The sequence below is a fragment of the Hippocampus comes genome, unplaced genomic scaffold (genome assembly GCF_001891065.2).
Source record: "Hippocampus comes isolate QL1 unplaced genomic scaffold, H_comes_QL1_v1.1 scaffold92, whole genome shotgun sequence".
NCBI classification, from domain to species: domain Eukaryota; kingdom Metazoa; phylum Chordata; class Actinopteri; order Syngnathiformes; family Syngnathidae; genus Hippocampus; species Hippocampus comes.
Genome location: NW_017805379.1, coordinates 3,338,483 through 3,355,035, shown reverse-complemented (window position 1 = coordinate 3,355,035; position 16,553 = coordinate 3,338,483). Strand labels below are relative to the sequence as shown.

Sequence of the window (16,553 nt, the reverse complement as noted above, 5' to 3'; positions counted from 1 at the left end):
TAGACAAAGAGCAATCCTTTGTGCAAGAAATCATTATAATTCCATAAATCTATACATATGCAATTGAACGCATGTACAACATATGTATTTTTTTATGAGATGAAACAGATTGATCAATTGAATTTCAGTGACGTGATGAGATACAACTCATATAGCACTTGAGCATACTTTGTTTTTATTTATTCAAAGCCATGTTCAGTGTACAGAAATAAAGGACATAAAGCTTCACTGTCAAAAAGACAATCAGTTTGCTTTTCTCATCCACTCCAATGTCCAATGAAATTAAATACAGCGGGGGCGGGCAATCAGAGAAATGAAAAATGAAGTAATTGTATGAATGAGGCATGATTCCATCTAATTTGCATGTCAATGTATTCTTCATTTGGGGAATTAAACAGATAATGCATAAATGAACGGATGTTATTTCGGTCGGGAGGAGGGGGTGGGGCCAGTGTAGCGATGGGCCTTTTTCAAACCATGGCCCATGAGGCAGGCGAACATCGTCAGCACCATCTTGGGATTCACCTCCACCAAGTCGTCGGGCAGAGCGTAGACGCGAGCGCCAATTTTTCGGGCCAATGAGACTGCGTATCTGCAAAAGGGGAGAGGATACAATGACTTGGCAGGAAATACCAGCGGTGGAGGTGATGCAATTCAATTCATTGGGCTGCTCCTTCTGGTGTGCCGGCTTTGGCCACAGGGGGTCAGTATAATACAGTTTGATGAATAAATGAAGAATGGTTTGAAAACTATTGGGCGTGGGTTTTTTTTTAACTGCAATACCGCTTAATCTGTATTTGTTTTTTTTTTGCATACTTATTCTAAAACTGTACAGTGTCTTTGAGTTCCCTTGAAAAGCGCTCTATAAATTAAATATGTTATTATTACTATTATTATTATTACAGTATTATGAAGACTTGTCTTGTAGTTTCAGTCAAAGTCAAGTCTCATGAAGGTAACCCAACAAGTCCCAAGTCGTACAATTGGCGATTTCAGTTTGGTAAATCCATTGCGGGAGGTGAATTTGAGTGCTGAAGGTTTACTTGGCATTGTTGAGTTTGTCGGTGGTCTTCATCACTCCCTTCTGTGGTCTGGTCACCATGTCCCACTTGACGGTGCCGGGAGCAATGGCGTCAATCAGGTCGATCACCGGCAAGCTGGTGCTGATGTGGAGATCCTGCGGAAACACAAATGTTGACACCGATTTGAACGGGACATGTCAATGGGAACATACATTATTATCCTATGTTAAGTAAATGTATCAAAAAAATGTTGAAAATGTATTTTCCCAAGACTGGCCGTTATTCTAACAAAAGCTGGGCTTCCCATTTGCAATATGGGGCGGGGCTAGGGCTGGCTCATTTGCATAATACAGATCAGATATAGATCATAATATAGAAAGCAAATTACTAAAAGCAATATGTTGCATAAAGGGTGATAGAACTATTGATCCTTCTTCTGAAAGTCAAGCCACGTTCCCTCACCTTGAAGCTGCTGATCTGTGAATCTTTGTGGTTTTGACTGAGGGTGGTGTTGACCCAGTTGAGAATGATCTGCTCTCCCACCCTCTCGCCGTCGCCCAGGTCCGATAACACCAGCATTGTGTACCTGCGGGCGGGAGAGTAGCGCCACTCCATTAGTACTGATTCCACATTCTTTCTCGTTTTTGTTTATTTTTTTCTTTGATTTTGCTGTTGTGGCGTTTGGCATCGATGTTCATTATTGAAGCAGCTGCCATCTTTGTGGTTGCTCTGGGAAAATAGCTCATACTACATGCATACATGTAGTCATTTAAAAAAAAAACATATATATACATATAAAGTTTAAAACAAGTGTCATGTCGAAGGCACCTCAGGCAAACGGTTCCAGACTTTCAACCTAACGCACCCTCCCACAATACGCTATGTCAGTGTTACCATTCCCGACAAGTCAGAGCGCACCTCCTCATGAGCTGCCACACCAGCGCCAAGGTGTGCATGGGACTCCCTTCATTCAGATTCTCTCCGCCAATGCCGACAAGGGAGAAGTGGGCCACGTTCCTGCCCAGGCTCACGGCGTAGTTGCAGTTCTCGAGCTGCGCGCCCACAAAAATAAATAAATAAATAAACGGTGAGTTTTTGGGTCAAATTTGAAATCGGTCCAATCCTAATTGGTGATGTCATGAGTTCAACCTTTTTCATATTAGTTCCCAGGGCGGGGTACGGAGGCTGGTTGACTTTCTTCCAGTTGACGGGAACTTTCACCTTCTCGTAGAGCTGCAGAATCACCAAACCGTCGCACAGATCGCTGAAATGATCATACAAAAAATAAGTGCATATAAGCAATGTCAGGATATAATTAAAGAAACTCTTTTGCGGCTTGACTTACTGGTACATGTGGTTCACGTAGGGATTCACACCCAGAGAGTTGATCCAGTTGCGGAAGGTCTTCTCTTCTCTGCTCTCGGCTGGAAAGACGAGAGAGACATTGCCGCTGTCACCCGTTGCTTTATTAATGGTAAAAAAGTCAAAAGAGTCTCACGCTCCAGTCGGGTGTCCTCCAAGCCATTGACTGGCCCTCTCTGTAGGGCCGGGTGCATGTTGAACAGGTTGGCCACGAAGGCCAAATTGAGCTTGCTGTTCCCGGCGGTAACGTCGTGCGCCGTCACAAACTGCCGGCAGTCCAGACGGGATGCCTGCTGCAGCATCAGTTCGGCCCGCTGGTTCAGGTCCCGCTCCTCACAAGACAAATGACGCGACAAAGGTCACTATTGCGATGTGACAGACTGAAATGAATTCAAGTTCCACTCATCTGCGACGGTTCCTATTGTCCGCATGTTGGATTTGTGCCTTTAAGGGGTGTGGCCTAATGAGTGATATCAGGAGCTAGAGTATGGTTGGCTGCTTCGTCTGCGTGTGAAAGTCTGGACGTGAGCTGTGGCCTACGGCAGTTCAATAAATGTCTGAAAATTCGTCAGCGACGATGGCTCTCCTTGCACACAGGCCGGGGGCATTGCCAAACCTTAACTGCTCAACGACATATCTTGAGCGACATAGCTGAAGCTCGCTCTTCACTCGAATTTTGCAACACTGAAAAGGAAAACTTGAAGCAATGACCTGTAACTTGAAAAAAAAAAAACGTTGAAAGTGACTCACATTCAGGCCGCTCATGTCGATTTTGACCCCCATGTAGTCGTGCTCGCCACGGGGCGAGATCTGGTCCAGCAGGTGGAAGTAAGCCCGAGAATCCTGCGGAACAAGAAGGTTCAGTGATAACATGTCCGTTGACATGACTCACGGAAAGTTCCGTGTATTGACGCAGCTACGTGACTGTGGTGGGGCCACCTCAAGTTCACTGACATTGAACCGACCCAGATCCTTCCAGAAACTATAAAGCCCCGGAAATGTCGAACGTTAAATATTCAGGTGGGCGGATATAGTCAAGAGGGACCTTGATATCCTCGCTGAAGTTGCCGATGCTCTCGGTGCCGGCATTGCACAAATGGTAGTTGACCCAGCGGAGCAGCAACTCTTCAGGAGAAAGTGACATCAGGTGGTCCAAACTCTCTCCCTCGCTCAGGAGGCAAATCATGCCTGCAAAGCACACGCCAGCATGGCTCATTGGACCAGAAGTTTGACACACACACACACACACACACACACACACACACACACACACACACGCACACACTCATTGCATGAGCGTCCATGTCCAGTGTGAGTGTGCACTGACCTTCATTGCGGCTGATTTCTATATCAGCAAAGAGGCCCACTTTGATAATCTGCCAGAATAATCCCAGCACCAGATGAGGTTTCCCAACCATCAGATCCAGCGCGTCGATGTTCACCACCGTGCAGCCGATGGCCGAGGCTGAGTTTAGCGCCAGGACAAGATTTTCCTAAAAAGTGTGTGAGAACATCACCACCGATCTCAAATTTGTGGAGGTTATTTTAATTTTTTCATTTTTTTTTAAATGACCAAACAGAGTGGCGGCCTGGTGATCTAGTGGTTAGCGCGTCGACATCACAGTGCAGAGGTCGTGAGTTCGATCCCGGCTCCGGCCTTCCTGTGTGGTGTTTGCATGCTCTTGCCGTGCCTGCGTGGGTTTTCCCCGGGTGCTCCGGTTTCCTCCCACATTCAAAAAACATGCATGGCAGGCTGATTGAACACTCGAAATTGTCCCAAGTTGTGATTCTGAGCGTGAATGGTTGTTCGTCTCTGTGTGCCCTCCGATTGGCTGGCAACCGGTTCAGGGTGTCCCCCGCCTACTGCCTGAAGACAGCTGGGATAGGCTCCAGCACCCTCCGCGACCCTTGTGAGGGTAAAGCGGATCAAAAAATGGATGGATGGACTAAACAAGGCAGCAATTTGGCATAAAAGACCCCCAATACAATAAATATTGCACATATCATAAATACTGTCAAACTCTTTTTTTGCCACATTAATAATTACATTTTAGAGTTCCACCGCATAAAGGTTAAGACTGCTCTTTTGCAAAGTCCAGATTTAATCAACAGCAGTTTTCTGTCCAGTCCAGCCCCAATCACGGTTATTGTCTTTGGTGGCATTGATAAAAAGATGACTTTGCACTCTGGCGGCAATAGATTGTCACGACAACACGTGTTTGGAGACACTCACGGTCATTGTGAAGGTAGTCAGCTTCCGGGTGTTGATGACTCGCTCGTCGATGGTGTCGGGCTGGGACAGGTTGATCATTTTGCTGCAGTGAAGAACAGAAAGTAAACTCGCAGTATGTATGTAGTGTGTGTGTGTGTGTGTGTGTGTGTGTGTGTGTGTGTGTGTGTGTGTGTGTGTGTGTGTGTGTGTGAAATATATATATAATAATATCGGCAAATGTATTTTTTGCAGCTCCAAAGTCATGGAAAATCAGAAGCCTTCTCCCAGCTCACCAGAGCAGGATGCCATCGCGGACAGAGGTGAAGAGGCTTTCATCTGTGGGGTTCATGGGCAGCAGGTGGCGGCAGTCGGGATCTTTGGCCAACGCTTTGTTGATCCAGTTGACAAATGCCACCTTCTCCTCATCTACATACAAATAACACAGGGCGCACTTCAAATTTCAACGTTCATGCCTCAAGAGGGTTCTTGTTTCTTTTTCTTTTCTGATTTTTTTTCTTTAGATGATGCACAAAATCTGTACCGCAGGCGTATGTGGCCAAACTCAAGCCAAATTTAGGAGTTTTTTTTTTTTTTGTATGATTTCGAACTTCAAAATTCCTCTCTGTCATAAATTTCAAAAAAATTCTAAAAGACAAAAGTATTGTAAAACAATCAGATGTTATGTCTGTAATTTATCGCTTGGTTGTTGTTTTAAGCGTTAAGAGACCCAAAAGAAAAGTTAGTTTATTCTCTCTCTCTATTTATTTTTTTATTTTTTCATAATCATCTGATGATCTAAACTTTTTTTCTGCCAAATGTTGGAATCGGCCGAAAGAAAAATTTTAAAAAAATCCATATTAGTTGGTGGGTTCTAATTCTCGCACCCGAATAGGAGTGTTGTGTCCCCACGCTTGAGATTCCCGACATCCCTCCAAAGGACCGGATGCCATCCTTCCTGGTTATGGATTTGCGGAAGGTCTCGCTCAACTTTTTGCTCTTCAGTTCCTGATAAATCTAAAAAAATAAATAAAAATAAAATAAAGACACCTGTGGAGTTAAGCATCTTGCAGCGTTTCAAATTCTGAGGTGTGAGCTCACCGAGACAAACTCCTCAAAACTGATCTTCTCATCCTTGTTGGTGTCGCCGGCCACGAAGGTCTCCACTATATCCCGCACTTGATACCCGGGCAGGGAGAAGCTGGCCTCGCGGAACAGCTCCTGGAGCTCAAAGTCGCTCACGTAGCCGCTGTTGTCGATGTCTCAACAACCAAACAAACAGATGCAATGCTAAAAGTTTGTAGCACCCGCCAAACTGAGAAGAATTTCGGAATAAAATGCTTCCAGCAAATTGAATAGGAGGCACTGTCGAGCTGACAGTGGTTGCAGGCCACTGTCAGCATATATGGCCCTGATATAATCATATAAAATTGATGATTAACTGATGGGCAATGATTTGCAGTGGAAGTACAAATATACACGCCAAGTGGGCAATTGAAAAAAAAAACCTGTTTTGACTTTACAGCTGGCTGCAAAAGTCGTGTGTGCATGTGTTTGAACTGACCGATTTTATTGAACGCCTCTCGAAGGTCTTCCAGGTCCTCCCTGGAAATGTGGGTAACCTGTTTGTGCATGGTGGCCTGGAACACACATGCGTGCACACACACACACACACACAAAATTAATATGTGCAAAATATGTAAATGTTTATTTAAATAAAATAATAATAAGGTATTCTCATTTTTGATGTCATTATGATTAATTACCCAAGGATTAGGTCAAATGTTAAATGCATATGTAGTGGATTCTTATTTCACATTTTTTACTGAAGAATTTACAATAAATCATTTCATGAGGTGGTGAAAAGTCACGTTAAAATGAAGGTGAAAAATATGGTCAAAGGTTCTTGGAATAAACTAATTCATTTTTATTTTTAAATGTCATTATTTATAACAAATCTATTTTTTCCTGGAATCATTGTGAAATGTATTTTAAAAAGAGTACTTTTTTTTATTATTTACAACAAATGAATTAAAAAGTTATTCAATGAGAAAAATGAATAAATACATGAAAAATAAAAGAAGAATTTTAATGAAACAATTGAGGGGAAAAAGGGTTTACTTTTAAACACGTTACAGGCATTGTAATGCTAGGTGGGCCCAATTAAAGACAGGAAGGATGTGGCTTGCGGACCAGATGTTGCCGACCCCTGTACTTCTCTATAACGTATGAGACCACCCCCCCACCACACACACACACACACACACACACACACACACACACACACACACACACACACACACACACACACACAAATCAAAAAACAAAGTCAAGTGGTTACCTTGATAATTCAGCTGGAAATCAAAAGGCCTCCCAGACCACCACCAGAGCGGACCCGATCGGCGGCGTCTTGTCCTCCGCAGATGACGCAGGAAGACGGACAGCAGCTTATCACTCTGGAGGAGAGGACCTTTGGCTTGTTTGGACCCTGGGATGGGCGTAGTCGACACGGTTAACATTTAACACTTATTGCCTTAAATGTCTCAGGAAGACGAAGCCATGGCCAAAAAGACACTGCAAGTCTGCCATCTTGGCTCAAAGCAGCCATTTTAGGCTAATTTATGATGTTTCCAGCGGGGGGCTTACTTACTAAAGGGATGGGAAAATTCAGCCATTGAAGTCAGTGTTTCTAGGTTGGAAAACAAAGGAAATATCATCAATGTCATCGCTTTGACGCACACGCAAACCGAAAGCTTCCTTCTATATTAATGACATCAGCCCCCACCTGCTTGGATCAATGACGTTCCATTAGGGATAAAAATTGAAATAAGGAGCTTACATTCAAAATGGCTGCAAGGTTTAGCGTTACAAAGCACCTCTGTCCTTGTGTTTAAAAAAAATAAAAAATAAAATCAAGCTACATCACACATTCGTTTATATCTACAAAGATCTGTTTCCATACCTGCATTTTCTCTCCCAACACACCAAGCCTTCCATGTTTTCTATCCAGCCTCCGGTGGACACATGATCAGCTCTTTTTGTTCGAGGTGCTCTCTGGTTACTCTGGCCTGCCAACAACAGCTGGTCCCAGAACAGCGGTGTGGAGGTAGAAAAGCAGGCCTAAGAAGATGCCGGCCCGGTACAAGAATCCTGCTGCATTATTCAAGGTTAGCCTGGGGCACAAAGCACATGTTGAAGAATTGTATCAGCAAATACAAATTCGGCAGACACCATTAAACACCAAAACAATGCCGCGTCTCATGCTGAGTCAAATGTCATCAAACAAACGTGTGTTCTAGGACAAGTTTTAAAAATGAACTTTTTTTTTTAAATCCTTGTGGTATTTGGACAAAAGCACGTTGCAAAAACGTTATTAATATAACAGCAAGCGATTGCAATTGTGAGAAGAAATGTCTTAAATATATTTCATGCACTCAATTGGTGAACAGAAATGATTTCTGTAGTGTGCAGTCTTGACCACCAAGAGGCAGTGATGGAAGAGTTAAACACCTTCCGACTCTCACTTCAAACAGTGAGAATATTGCAAAGGGGTTAGGAAGGAAGGTTCTGAAGGAAAGAAGGAAGGAAGGAAGGAAGGAAAGCGGGAGCGAAGAAAACACGAAGGGAAGACAGTCAGGAATTAACAGATGCTCGGAATAAGGCGGATGTAAGGGGAAGAAGATAGGAAGCAAAGAAGGACGGACAGAATGAAGAAATTAAGAAAAAAGATGCCTGGAAAAAAAAACCTCTCAATGTAATTACATGGCAACATTTTAATTAAAATACACATCTACTTTTGGCCCACCCTGTGTTGAATTATAAGACACATCCCTTCGACGGTTTTTAAGACTTTCATAACACCTGTCGGCGCCATTTTATTAATTATAGGCGCAAATACAACATCCGACACGGAGGGGGCGTGGTCATCGTATGTCAGCTGTCAGGTGACCCGGAAAACGTGCTCTTTAATTCCTGGGCTGGAATTGAGCGCAGCTGCTCGAGATCCAAGTTGCCACTAGCACCCACCACCCTCTTGGTCACCTTCTGCAACGCCATCGCGGGGCTTAACTCTCCGTGCTTCCCCGTCGAGACACCCCGGCTGAGCCTCACGATGTCCGGTAAGACTGCGACTCCACGCTTGGCCGCCTGATTCCTCTGCAGTGCTGCTGCTGTTCTGTCGTGCCATTTTAAACGTCGCTAATATTTGTTTTAAAAATCGACACGAGTAACTGTTTTTTTTTTTGTTGTAGTAGTAGCAGTAGGGATAGTAGTTGTAGAATTTGTGGGAGTAGTGTCGTTTAACATGAATATCAAACTAATACGTGTAGTATAGTATTCGCAAGGCTGCGTTTTTGTATTTTATTTTTTTTTTTTTACGAGTTGCGGCAGCAGTTCAGAGAGTCAAGGTAGCGTTCCGCTCGGGATTACACTTCCGGTGAGGATTTTCAAAGTCTTGGTTTAATATATTTGTGTGTCCGTGCGCGCTTTTGTATTGGTTTGTTTTATTTCTTTAGAGGTTAAACTGATCCTAAACTAGATTTACGTCGATTGCTCAGAGTTCCCTTATTGCCACATCTATGTCAAAATGTCCTTAAGGTCAAGAATTTATTTATTTATTTATTTTTAGTCATATTTCTGGCGTTCATGAAATTGGTTCGTTGTAGGGATGTGGCAGCCCTTCTGCTTCACCATATACTGTACTGTTTATTTTCACACTTGATAAGTAGACTGGTACGTATTTGCTTATACAAACAATGAGGAAAAAAACGAATATTGCCGTAATGTCTATTTTAAAACACATCCAGGATCTAATGAAGAGGTATATATATTTTTATCACATATTAAATGCAGGGTCAGATTGAGACTCAATCTTTTGTCCGAATTGTTTCTTAACTGAAACCGTTAAATGTCACAAGTGGAAATGGCTCTGGTTGCATCACCACCACCTCACGTTTCTCTATTTAGTTGCGTCCTTTGAAGGTAACCAAAAATTTACTCATTGCTTCTTTTAAAAGGGGGGAGGGGGACTGCCCTAATATGAACGCTGCTCAAATGTAACACGTTTATTTAAAAAAAAAAAAAAAAACTACAATATATTTTTTTAAATGGCTTCCCACTACTTCCTGTGATTGTGTCGAACTTGATGTGGCGGACGTGCAGTCTCACGGTAAGGTTGTGAAGTTCATTTCCCACCCCTTGAACACTCAAAGACCCTTATGGCACAACTGATATAGACATTAGCACAAGCAATAAAGATTACAAAAATAAATACATACTTACTAGATTGTGGCTGGAGGCCCCCCAATTCTTGTCAGGCGATGACAAACAGTTGAACAAAAACTGTGTCAAAGAAGTGGCCGCAACCTCCAGTCATATCTAACTGTGGTGTCCTGTGAGAAATTTTTAAGATCCCCAAATTCCTTTTGCAGAAAGGACTTATTGATCATTGCTTGTCTAAATAAACAGTTGACGGTAGCGTTTTGTGGCGACTCATTTGACTCGTGTGCGAAATGAAATGTAGAAATTAAAAGAGGTGCTCGTGATTGAATGTGAACGCTTTGGTGTTGTAATCAGGCGAAGCCTTTGTGACGCTGGCCACCAACGACAGCTATGCCAAAGGGGCCATGGTCCTGGGCCGCTCGTTACGAGACCACCACACCACCAGGAAGCTTGTCGCCCTCATCGGACCTCACGTAGCAGAACCGTGCAGGTGACTACAGTAAAGCCTTGTCACTCTCAAGGATTCAAGACTAAGATTCAAGGCATATAGTGTGAATAATGTCTCATCTCGTCGGTACGGCACTGATATTAGTCTTTCTACGCAGAGGACAAAGAATATATGATTAAAAAAACATTTTGTGTGTGTGGACACGCCACCCCACCAGAGCCTGCCTTTTTAAAGGCACGTGCAGTACCTAATACACAGACGCTACAATTCATCCAGTATTTTGATATAAAAATTGTGCTCTCAATTGTTTTGTGTTAAAATATATTTACGTGTTTAAGATGTGGTGAAGTACAGCAATTGTTGTGTTATCATATGGTCTCTACACTGAGGCTTTTCATCTGTAGCAGATGGGTCTGGACTGTATCCCCACAGTAAACTGCGATTGCTAGGTTGCGAAGCGGTGACACACTTCTACAGTTTTGCTAATGTAACTGGCAGTGCCAAAATTACATTTAGGAGATCCACAGATGGGTACGAGGGTTTAATGTGGATTCATCGCTATTACTCTGTCCACATACGGTTTTCTTTTTTCAGGGAGGTGCTGCGCTCCATCTTTGATGAAGTGCGCCTGGTGAACATCACAGACTCGGGCGACACAGCCCACCTCGCCCTGATGCAGCGGCCCGACTTGGGCGTGACCTTCACCAAACTGCACTGTTGGACGCTGACGCACTACGACAAGTGTGTTTTCATGGACGCTGACACCATGGTGAGTATCGGAATGTTTTTTTTTTTTTGGGGGGGGGGGTGAATGTCAATATTATTTTATTTATTTATAACACAATCGTGTCTCCCACCACAAAATGTTAGGCACTCTCCAACATCGACGAGCTCTTTGAACGGGAGGAATTCTCGGCCGCGCCAGACCCCGGTTGGCCAGACTGCTTCAACTCAGGGGTCTTTGTTTTCCGGCCATCTATCGAGACGCACGAGAAGCTGGTGGCGTTCTGCGCTGAAAATGGAAGTTTTGACGGTGATGTTTATATGGAATACAAATGTTATTTATTTTTAATTTTGTTGCAGTTGAGCATAAAAACAAATAGCATTAGTAGCCAAGTCAAGCTGATGCCATCCGTTGTGTGTCCACAGGTGGCGATCAGGGCGTCCTCAACAGTTTCTTCAACACGTGGGCAACAGCCGACATAGCCAAGCACCTCCCTTTTGTCTACAACCTCAGCAGCATTGCCATCTACTCTTATCTGCCCGCTTTCAAACAGTACGCGCGCACACACAACCAACTGTGATTGCGTAGTGAACCATTAAGTGTGTTTGTGTATTCGGAGGCATATCTAAGGTCAGTTCAAAGGTGGTCTTTTTATGTGTTTGAGGGTCCAATTACAAAAAAAGAGGAATGTAACCTGCCCCTTGTTGTTGCTGCTGCCACCTCCCTTTTTAAATTTTTTTTCTTTCAATTTTTAACATAAATGTCTTCTGTCCACACAGTTTTGGCCACGACGCCAAGGTGGTCCACTTCCTGGGCAAGACCAAACCGTGGTGCTACACCTACGACGCCCAGAGCGGTGAGGTGACGGGCCGCTCGGATGGGCCTGACTCTGGCCGGCTTCACCCGGACTATCTGCAGTCCTGGTGGCGGCTGTACACCACGTCAGTGATGCCGCTGCTGCAGCGGGCCTACGGCGATGCGCCATTCACCACTGGGGTCAAGGAAGAGGCCAGTGACGTGAGTTATTGAGCAAGATGATGTTTGGTCTATCTCGGAGCTGTATAGAATATGTGTGTGAAATTAGCAATTGGAGCAAAAGTAATCTGGAGAAGTGGTTTCCTCATTGGCCAAAGTAAACCCGAAATGGCAGCTTCAATCCAAAATTGCTAACTTTCTTTTTTGGGCATGGCTTTGAGTTTTTTGTAAATAGCTGCTTCATGCCAAGATGGCTGTCTTTCAGACATGAGTCCTTTAGATTTTAGGTGGGTCTACTCATGATAGATGAGTTTACCAGATTTCACGTTGCAAAGTGAAACAGGCTTTGGGGGCCGAGTTTATTAAAAAAAAAAAAAAAAAAAAAAAAAAACAGTCATGTCGAAGTGAGCCTAAATTATTCACTTAAAGCCAAAATGGTTTTATGGATTTTTCAGAAACGGGGACTTGAATTTTTGGTGGATGTCCCTGGGATAGACTTAACTTCCAAATTTCATGTTGCCAAGTGAAAATTGGCCCAGTGGGCAAATGCGATTGAGCCCTGCGAATTCTGCTTAGCCACAAATGTGTAACCAGTGAAGCCTGGCAAAATGTGTATGGTTGGGCATTGCCATGTCCTTTTTTTTTTTTTTTTTTTTTTAAGTCTTTCATCATTTTACCATCAAACCCGGTTACATCACCATCTCTTATCTGTTGCAAGATGCAGAGTTGTACTTTGACTGTGTTGATGAAATGCTTCCACTTAGAGTCGTGGGGGGCAAATTACCTCTCCTATTTGCTTGAAACACGTAATGTGAAAAATGGATCCACAATGCAAAACAAAAGCACGGTTTTGAAGCAAGCAAGCACACAGTGCCTCTGAGCAAACTTTGCAAGCATCATTGTTTTTGCTCAGTCATCCCATCCTTTTTTTTTTTTTTTTAAATGTGATAGACTAAGAACCAGCGCAGATTATTTTAGTGTGTGTTGGGGGGGGAACTGGGGAACGATATAAAAAAAAATAATAATTTTTTTTTTTTTTTGCGCTCCCACCTGATAATGCAGGATAAGCTCCGGCAGGACGAGTACGTCAGTAGCACTGCGTCGTCTTCCTCTACCACATCTGCCGCGGCGGCGGCTGATGTGACTTCCCCGCGGCCCATCTCCTCCGAGGAGCGGAAGGAGCGCTGGGAGGCGGGCCAGATGGACTACTTGGGCGACGACTCCTTTGCCAACATTGAACGCAAGCTGGACTCCTTCCTCAAGTAGCGAGTAAGGCTGCGACGGACAGAGGACAACAGAAGGGCCTGTAAGGAATTGAACCCCCAACCACCCCTGCCCCACGTCCTCCGAGCCAATCACAGAAGGTTCAATTAGAATTATTAGTGTCTTCCAGCCTCACTAAATGCACCTTTGCAGTTTGTGTGAGTGAGAGAGGGCATTTCTTAAAAAGGAGAAATGCATTGTGAGATGTAACTTCATCCCCGGCGAGCTTTATTATAGCTGATTAACACTGTTAAATTAGCATTTGCAATTCATACCCCGCGTGGGACATAGCGAGAGAGTAACCCGATAATTTCGCTATCATGCCAACAATACGGCAATTGTGTGATTTATTCCGGACAAAACATCTCACTCGGTAACTGAAGAGCACGATTAACCCTCGATAAATTAGCATAGTGTCAACATGGGAGGCCAGAAATGGCAGAATCACTTATTAGCAATAGCAACATGGTATCAACAATCTTGTGTTTGCACGATACGGCGTTTGTCCATTTTATTTTAAAAGAAAACTGATCAGGGAGGGATCATGTAGCCGAACACTGTTCACCCCTTTATTGAAATTAGCATTAGCGACTTGGCATCAACACTGGAGAAAAGGGTGTGGGGGAAATGGCAGTGGAACAAGATCATGTTTGAGTTAACCCAAAAATGGCAGACTAGCTTGCCTGAATGTCACACTGTCTTTCCAACTATAAGGCCGCTGTGATTTTTGGACTAAATCTGTCACTGAAGAACACCATTAGCACTTGATGAATTTAGCATTAGCTACTTAGCATCAACACTGAATATCAGGGGGAGGAGAGATATTGGTCATGACATTTTTTTTTCTTTCCCCCTTCTATGCTATGTATAAAATGGTGGATACTGTGTACCATCTATATAGTACAGTTGGGCAAACTTAAAACACTCTAACACTTGTGCATTGGATAGCTCGAAGGTCGTACGAAATAACAAATTGTCCTCCACTCAAAGAGCACATGGACAGGGCATGAAATAAAGTATTTTGTCAATATATGTGATACTTGTCTATCATAGGAGAAAACGCGACAACAATGCAGTTGGGCAAGTGGAGAGAGAAAAAAAAAATTGAAGGTCGAATTACTGCTTGTGTGGATAATCTTATGCTGTCAAAATGTGGATACAGTATTTGACAGATGCAGTAGATCTATAAAATATTCACAGTAGTTCACTTTTTCCACATTTTGTTACAGCCTTTTCCCAAAATGGATGAAATTGACTTCCTTAAAAAGATCTGAAAAACTTTCATTTTTGTGCATTGATTAAAACCCCAAGACTCTTAATTCCGCGTTCGTATTTAGTTTTTGATATGAAATCTGGAGTTTGAGCTCAAGGTGGTCATCCTCTGTACAGTTTCAATGGATTCCACGTGTGGTAAATCAAGTTGATTAGACATGATTTGGAAAGAAACACCTGTCTAGATAAGCTCCCACGTTTGACAGTGCATCATTAGCAAAACTAAAAATTTCCATGTGATGGGAAATTGTGTCGAATTTTGAGGGCAAAAATTAATTGGCCGTAAAAAAAAAAATTGGAGAAGCATATGCTCACTCTCCCCCACATTTAGTTTATTTTTAATAAATTCTCAAACGTTTTTTTCCTTCCAATTGTCATAATGGGGTGTTGTGGGTAAAATAAGAGTACAAATGTCATCAATTTTTGAATTTTTTCACAACTTTTTTTTTTCATTTTAAAAACATTTTTGAATGAAGAATTTACTTTTGGAGTAAGGTTGTGGAAAGGGTCAAGTGTTGGATATACTTTATGGATGCAGTATGATGTATTCACGGTGCTTCATTAATACCCCCCCCTTTCTCACACACACACACACACACACACACACACACACACACACACACACACACACACTTTTTTCCACCCTATTTTTAAGAAATAAAATTTGAAATCAACTTGTATATCAAGGCATCACTGTACTTGGGCTAGGACAGTTAAGGAAAACAAAATCTGAGCCCCACACGATAGTGGTGCGCACAAACAACCTGGTTTCAAAGAATGAATTGGTCTTTTATACAGTGGGATTGGGGGAGGGAGGAACAGGGTCATGTAGCGAGCTTGTTCTTGGCCTCTGGAGCAGGACTACATTTTTTTTGTTCGGGTTGCCCAGCAACTGTTCAAGTGCGGAAAAAAATTTCAGGACGAGAGGGCAGCACGGGTGCGAGCATGCTTATGTCTGCCTCAGTCCTGGGTTTCTGCGTTTTCAATTTCAGGCATTCCCAACGAGGAGTTTGTATGTTTCCCCCATGTTTGTGTTTGGATGTTTTGCAGCAACTCTTGTGGTTTTTTTTATTTTTTTTAAAGACCTTAAAGTATCCGTAAGCGTAAATGTGAGTTTGAATGCTAGTTTGTCGATGTGCCCTACAATTGGAAAATTGTCCATATGAGAGTATGGTTGTCTTTGTGTCCTGCCATTGGCTGGCAACCGGTTCTAGTTGTTTGGTATCCCTTTGGTCAAAACTTGTGACTGATTAATGGGCGTGTATTTTTTTTGGGGGGAGGGGGGGCAATTTGTCTTTTTGTCCTCTTGATTTCTAATGTTGAAACACTACAGTACAGCGCCACCTACCTCCCAGCATCTTGCATACAAGTTCTCTGCCATTTGTGGTCCTTGTGTCACACTTCCCTGCCTTTCTGACTGCCTTATTATCGTGTTCAGTGTTTCACCTCACTCCATTGCGGGAAATTGCCCATCTCGCTCCAGTGGAGGTGCGCTACAACCTAAAAAAAAAAACATGTACAAGTGAAACATTGTCATTGCACAATTCCCTTGTGGCGATTAAAAGACGAGCAACTTGAAAATGACTTGTGTAATTTTTTTTTCTGAATAAAGATGGAACAAAAAAAAAAATCCTCCTCCAGGCTCGGGTCTATTCGTGGAGCACAGAGTACAAACATGGTGAGGCGGCCTTTAACTGTAATGCTGCATGTAAATGGGAGCTGCCGACCTAAGTAAAATGCTTTTATGTTCAAGTTTAAAAAAAAAAAATTCCATAGCTTTTAAGGTATTGTAAACGTTTTAAAATCAATCTCAAGTCTTTTATAAACTTTTTTAATTGGCTCCGCCAAGGTTTTCTAACATAATTTGGGGTGGACTATATCAACAATTTGTCACGTTTAGTAGTGTACATACCTTTTTATCCATGGTGGAGGTCTTTGCCTCAAAAAATTAAGGGAGGGTAACATTTTTCGGGTGAGCTGGAGTTCATCCCGGCTGACTTTGAGGTGGGGTACACCTTGGACTGGCTGCAGGTCAATTACAGGGCATATGTAGACACA

The 16,553-nt window shown here is 43.0% G+C and overlaps 2 protein-coding genes and 1 long non-coding RNA gene across 4 annotated transcripts; 1 reads left to right on the top strand and 2 right to left on the bottom strand.

Moving 5' to 3' along the window:
* Positions 1-157: 157 nt before the first annotated feature.
* Positions 158-7,773, bottom strand: pls1 (plastin 1 (I isoform)). 2 transcript variants are annotated; one of them, XM_019872235.1, is made up of 18 exons: positions 7,556-7,773; positions 7,244-7,282; positions 6,935-7,081; positions 6,158-6,233; positions 5,695-5,855; positions 5,481-5,610; positions 4,890-5,022; positions 4,618-4,699; positions 3,712-3,877; positions 3,430-3,572; positions 3,135-3,227; positions 2,521-2,716; positions 2,368-2,446; positions 2,172-2,286; positions 1,941-2,074; positions 1,485-1,608; positions 1,044-1,177; positions 158-592 (listed from the first exon to the last, which is right to left on the bottom strand). In XM_019872235.1, the coding sequence occupies exons 4-18, from the start codon at positions 6,225-6,227 to the stop codon at positions 421-423; spliced, it is 1,932 nt and encodes a 643-aa protein (XP_019727794.1). In that variant the 5' UTR covers positions 6,228-6,233; positions 6,935-7,081; positions 7,244-7,282; positions 7,556-7,773; the 3' UTR covers positions 158-420. The 2 variants fall into 2 exon arrangements, with proteins under 2 accessions (XP_019727794.1, XP_019727793.1); XM_019872234.1 differs by lacking the exon at positions 7,244-7,282.
* A 763-nt stretch (positions 7,774-8,536) lies between these two features.
* Positions 8,537-14,779, top strand: LOC109517431 (glycogenin-1-like). Its single transcript, XM_019872604.1, has 7 exons — positions 8,537-8,711; positions 10,168-10,303; positions 10,856-11,030; positions 11,132-11,294; positions 11,411-11,537; positions 11,765-12,002; positions 13,023-14,779. The coding sequence occupies exons 1-7, from the start codon at positions 8,705-8,707 to the stop codon at positions 13,224-13,226; spliced, it is 1,050 nt and encodes a 349-aa protein (XP_019728163.1). The 5' UTR covers positions 8,537-8,704; the 3' UTR covers positions 13,227-14,779.
* On the bottom strand, positions 11,742-15,143 carry LOC109517432 (uncharacterized). The gene is made up of 3 exons (XR_002168540.1): positions 15,101-15,143; positions 14,958-15,069; positions 11,742-11,752 (listed from the first exon to the last, which is right to left on the bottom strand). It is a non-coding gene; the product is annotated as an uncharacterized LOC109517432 (long non-coding RNA).
* Positions 15,144-16,553: the final 1,410 nt, after the last annotated feature.

Excerpts from the sequence above, each read along its gene's own strand:
- pls1 (XM_019872235.1), bottom strand. The coding sequence starts at position 6,227 with ATGCACAAACAGGTTACCCACATTTCCAGGGAGGACCTGGAAGACCTT. Across the intron at positions 5,611-5,694 it reads GTTTTGAGGAGTTTGTCTCG|ATTTATCAGGAACTGAAGAG; the intron begins GTGAGCTCACAC and ends TTATTTTTTTAG. Across the intron at positions 3,878-4,617 it reads TGACTACCTTCACAATGACC|GAAAATCTTGTCCTGGCGCT; the intron begins GTGAGTGTCTCC and ends CACACTTTTTAG.
- LOC109517431 (XM_019872604.1), top strand. Across the intron at positions 11,031-11,131 it reads TCATGGACGCTGACACCATG|GCACTCTCCAACATCGACGA; the intron begins GTGAGTATCGGA and ends ACAAAATGTTAG. Across the intron at positions 12,003-13,022 it reads TCAAGGAAGAGGCCAGTGAC|GATAAGCTCCGGCAGGACGA; the intron begins GTGAGTTATTGA and ends CTGATAATGCAG.